General features: G+C 36.4%; 1 protein-coding gene across 5 annotated transcripts in view; it reads left to right on the forward strand.

The window, feature by feature from the left end:
- The window catches only part of LOC124425111 (carbonic anhydrase-related protein 10), a 188,888-nt gene that overhangs the window by 138,006 nt on the left and 45,882 nt on the right, over window positions 1-5,000 (forward strand). For all 5 annotated transcript variants that reach the window (XM_046964988.1, XM_046964989.1, XM_046964991.1 and 2 more), the window contains one exon: window positions 453-589. In XM_046964988.1, the coding sequence (XP_046820944.1) occupies window positions 453-589 (137 nt within the window). The remainder of the gene's footprint in view (window positions 1-452; window positions 590-5,000) is intronic.

Raw genomic sequence — 5,000 nt, forward strand, 5'->3', positions numbered from 1 at the left:
TCCTTTAAAAACGTGATTTATCTTTTTTCTTTCCTTTTTGTATTCTCCTTTTCTTTTTGTTTTTCTTTTCTTTTCTTTTTTTTGTCTCATAAATGAAAAACAAAGAAGGAGCAAGGAAAGAAATCGCGACGAGAAAATTTTTTTTTCGCTATACGACAACATGTAAATTCTATTTGACGATTTTTTTTCTGAAGATTAGAAAAAAGAAAAGAAAGAAAAAGTAATAACGAAATGAGAAATTATATTTATGGTATGAACGAAGAGTCATCTCATCCGAGATATCAGTACGTACTTGATGAAATATTTATTTGAAGAGAAAAAGAAAAAACAAAAAAAAAAACAAAAAAAAACAAAGAAAGGAAAAAAGAAAACAAAAAAGAAATAAAAGAGAGAATGAAGATCGATCGTCTTTGTACATTATATCAAGAAGATCACTTGTCTTATTGTTTCAGGACCATCGTTTTGGGGTCTGATCAATCCGCAATGGTCCCTTTGCAGCAAAGGAAGACGACAAAGTCCCATCAATATCGAGCCCGACAAGCTGCTTTTTGACCCCCACTTGAGACCGGTGCATGTCGATAAGCACAAGGTAAAGTATCGATAGTATTACGTTAGTTTCTCCGCGACGAACTCTAGGTACATCATTAGGGTGTGTCCTTTCTCGATCTATTCGACGAAGGATTGACTTCCCCACCGTGTTTCCTCCATCTTCTGTCGTGCTCGTTTCGCCAACACGACCTTGGAAAAAAAGAAAGAGTGAGAGAGAGAGAGAGAGAGAGAGAGAGAGAGAGAGAGAGAGAGAGAGAAGAAAAAAAGATGGACTCCAAAGTCTCTCTTTCTCTCTCTCTCTCTCTTTCTCGTTTTACCTCTTTCCATCTTACTCTGCTTCAGCCCGTTTCAAATGAAGATGAAAGAGCCACCGGATGGATGCTCGTTACTCGAAAATTTTTCTCTTTTTCTTTCTCTCTTTCTCTCTCTCCCTCTCTTTCTTTCTTTATTTCTTCCTTTCTTTCTCTTTTCCAGTCTATCCGTTCGACTAAAAAATTAGTTTTCTCCAGAGTTTATTCGATCAGGGAGATCCTTCAACGTCGCCAACTTATTTACGAGCATGTATGATGTAATTCATTGAGGATCCGAAGGGAATTCGATGATCGTTAAGCAATCCACTTACAGAGAGGATAAGATTGTAAGAGATAAATAAAATAAAAAGAAGAAGATGGGGGAAAAAAAAGAAAACATAAACAAACGAATGAACAAATGGACAAACAAATAAAGATAGAAATGATTAATTGTTAATAGGTATTGAGGGCTTTTGGTGCGCGTATTCGATAAACGCATACAGGAAAACAGGAGAGGATTTTATTTGTGTACACAGTCAACGAGTAACCTCATCGTCGACGAGTTAACGAAAATTTAAACGAGACCGTCTTCGGACTAGCTTTCCCAACGAGCTATAACTCGTTTACTTAAACTTTAAATGGCTGAGCCAAAATTGCCGTACTCCGTGGCTTGATTAAACGATACACAAAACGGCCAAGTTATCCAACATCTAAGAGAAGAGAGAGAAAGAGAGAGATGGAGACAGACAGAGAAAGAGAGAGAGAGAGAGAGAGAGAGAGAGAGAAATCTTATTCCCCGCATCTTCTCTTACTGATCAAATATATTCCCTTTTACGGATTCTCAATGGATCGATATAAACTATTACTTTCAAGGCTACACGAATTTTAGATTTCATTTTGAGTCGTTCATATTCATTTATATTATTTCCTAATCGATTATAAAAAAAATATCTCAGTGCATTTCTTAATTAATAATTTAACCGCTTAGAACGATATAGATTATTGTTATTATATATATATATATATATATATATATATATATATATATATATGTGTACATAAGTCAGATAAAACATTAACGATAATTAATCGACGTCAGGTTGAAAATAAGAAAGCTTTGAAAATTACCGAAAACTTTCTTAATCTAATTATAATATATGTATACGTAATGCAATAGAACGTAATGAAAAGTTTCGAAGAAAGTAAAGAAAGTAAAAAAGGAAAGAAAGAAAGAAAAAGAGAAACTTTCATACGAAATATCTATAGAAATGATAGAAAAAAAAAAAAAGAAAAAAAGGAAAAAAAAGGAAAAAGAAAAGAAACGCAAATAATAAAACATTGAAAAGAAAAAAAGATTAAATTAAATAATCTAACTACGAGACAGATATCATGACGGATGAGGAGGATACTGAGAGATTAAAAAAAAAAAAAAAAAAAAAAAAAAAAGAATAAATTTAAATCGCGAATATTATTCGTCAACTTCGAATATCACTATTTCCATCAAAAGTTCGTATAATTCTTCGGACGTTTCCCCCTGAAAATCCACTGTGCTACGACATTCGAAGAAGATTAAAGCATCTACGAAGTGGAAGAAGAAGAAGAAGAATAAGAAGAAAAAGAAGAAGAAAATTCGACGAACGAAGACACGTCTCTCTCGGCGACGGCACACTTTCCCTCTCTCTCTCTCTCTCTCTCCCCCTCCCTCTCTCCCTCTTTCCAGATTTTCTCAACGATGGCAAACTCGATGACAGAATCGCTTCGTCGACGAGATTGTTTCGATTTTGGGCCTTACTATATATCTAGTATTTCGCTGACAGAATCGTTCCGTTCAACGAGATCACTTTTATCAACAGGTCGTTTCGACGTTTAACGCAACCCGCCGATCTCGCTGACGAAGCGTTAAATCGTATATATATATATATATATCTATGTGTATGTGTGTTTGTGTGTATGTGTAAGGGTAGTTTTTAAATCCCCCATTGTAATTATACCGTTCTCTGACTCTTCCTAAAATACCTCTCTTTCTCGTTTTTGTTTGCACTACATCAAACAGTGGCAAACGTAAAAACGATTGATTTCAAAGCGATCAGATAGATTCGTGCAATCGGATAAAAGAAAAAATCTATCTAGATATTTTTCTTTTCGTTGTAAATCTATATTATAATTTTGATATCCGACGAAAAATAGTTTTATGAAGATCTTATTAACGACAATATTACGAATGATGGAACATTTCAGCTGGTAATATTTATATCTTTCGAAACCCATAAATAATTCCTATTTAAAATGTATCATCCTGTACAATCATATATATATATCACGTTGATATATATATATATATAATACTCATGTAATACTTACTACACATTAATAGTTCATGATAAAATCAAGATAAAATTAACGAATTAATAGCACGAACGAGCAATGATAGGACAGGTAAAAAGAGAAAGAGAAAAAAAATATATTATACATACATATATATATACATATACATAAAAAAAAATATATATATATATATATAAATAGTGAGAACAAGTTAATGGATTCCAAATCACCAAGGGAGCTTTTTTGTGAAGCACGTTTTTCGCGGTTCTCTCCGTTAATTCGATAATAATACCATTAATTACGAGAACGCGTCTGTTTAACGGACCGTTCCAACCCTCTTTACCACTCCTCTTTTACTCTCTCTCTCTCTCTCTCTCTTTCTCTCTCTTTCTCTCTCTGTTTGTCTGTCTCTCTCTCTCCCTCCCTCTCTCTCTCTCTCTCATCGTTCAACCGGTAATACAAGCGAATCTCGTAAAAGCAGCGATCTTCCATCGAGTAAACATTTATTCGATCCCTCTCGTTCTCGCACTGCTATCAGACGCGCGCACTTAAGGATTCACTGATTACGGATGCAATGAATTTTACCACCGGAGTCGTTTCGTACTAATGTACACAAGGGAACGCATTTCTCGTTCGATACGAACATACGCGTTCACTTTTAAATATATATTTAGATTTTGAGCCACTTACTTTACTTTTGAAGTAATATAGAATTATTAATGACAAACTATAGAATAGAATATTTCTCTTCTCTTCCCTTCCATTTCTCTTTTCCTTTCTTTCTTTTCTTTTATCTTTCGTCTTTTTCTCTTTTTTATCTCGTTCGCCCTATCACCCCATCACCGATCCTTTTCACTTACAAATAATTTATCGTTTTAACAAACGTATTGCACGACGACGATCAATTGCGATTACATTGTGATCGTGAAAAAAAAAGAAGAAAAAAAAAAAAAAGAAAAAAGAAAGGAAGAAAGAAAAGTAATCCTTAAAAATTCTATCGTTCTCAAAGAAATGAACATCGTATCTTTGAACGGCAAAATCTTGGCGCCCGACGAAGAAAACGAACGAAAGAATGCCGTCTATCTCTCATCGTCGGCCAAAGGAGAAACAAAAAAAGAAGGGGAAAAAACCAAAGAAAGGAGAAAATAAGAAAAAAGTTAAAAAGAAAGAAAGAGAGAGAGAGAGAGAGAGAGAGAGAGAGAAAAGAAGAAGGAAAAGATGAACAAGATAAGATAATACGAAAATTCGCGTCCTAGTCGAGAACTTAAATACCGCGATGAAAACCGCAGTGACGTCACACCTGGTCCCGGGCTATTTAATCGCGGTTTCAGCTCGCTTCGGGATCGGCACCCATCCCGGATTGTAAGAGTGAGAAAGATGAGAGATAGAAAGAGAGAGAGAGAGAGAGAGAGAGAGAGAGAGAGAGAGAGAGAAAAGAGGAGCCGACTAAAGCAGCTCGAACCTCGTGAATTTATACGGCATTCAACCCGGTTAAAACTTTGGCACTTAAATTAAACAATAGAACGAACCACCGCCGCCGCCGCTGCCGCCGCCGCCGCCGCCGCCATCGCCGCCGCCATCGCCGCCGCCATCGCCATCGCCATCGCCATCGCCATCGCCACCAGCAGCACCGCCTTTGGGAGTCGAACGTACGTCTTCTCCTGAGTCCCCACTCCACTGTATCCCTCCTCCCACCTCCTTTTACCCCATCCCCCTTTAACCCACTCTCACCCACTCTCTTTGTACCTTTCTCTTTACGTTCACTTCCGTTTTCCTCTCGAAATATCTGTAGATATCTACGTCGAACCCTCTGGAATCCTCTCTCTCTCTCTCTCT

This window comes from Vespa crabro, chromosome 6, assembly GCF_910589235.1.
Source record: "Vespa crabro chromosome 6, iyVesCrab1.2, whole genome shotgun sequence".
NCBI lineage: Eukaryota > Metazoa > Arthropoda > Insecta > Hymenoptera > Vespidae > Vespa > Vespa crabro.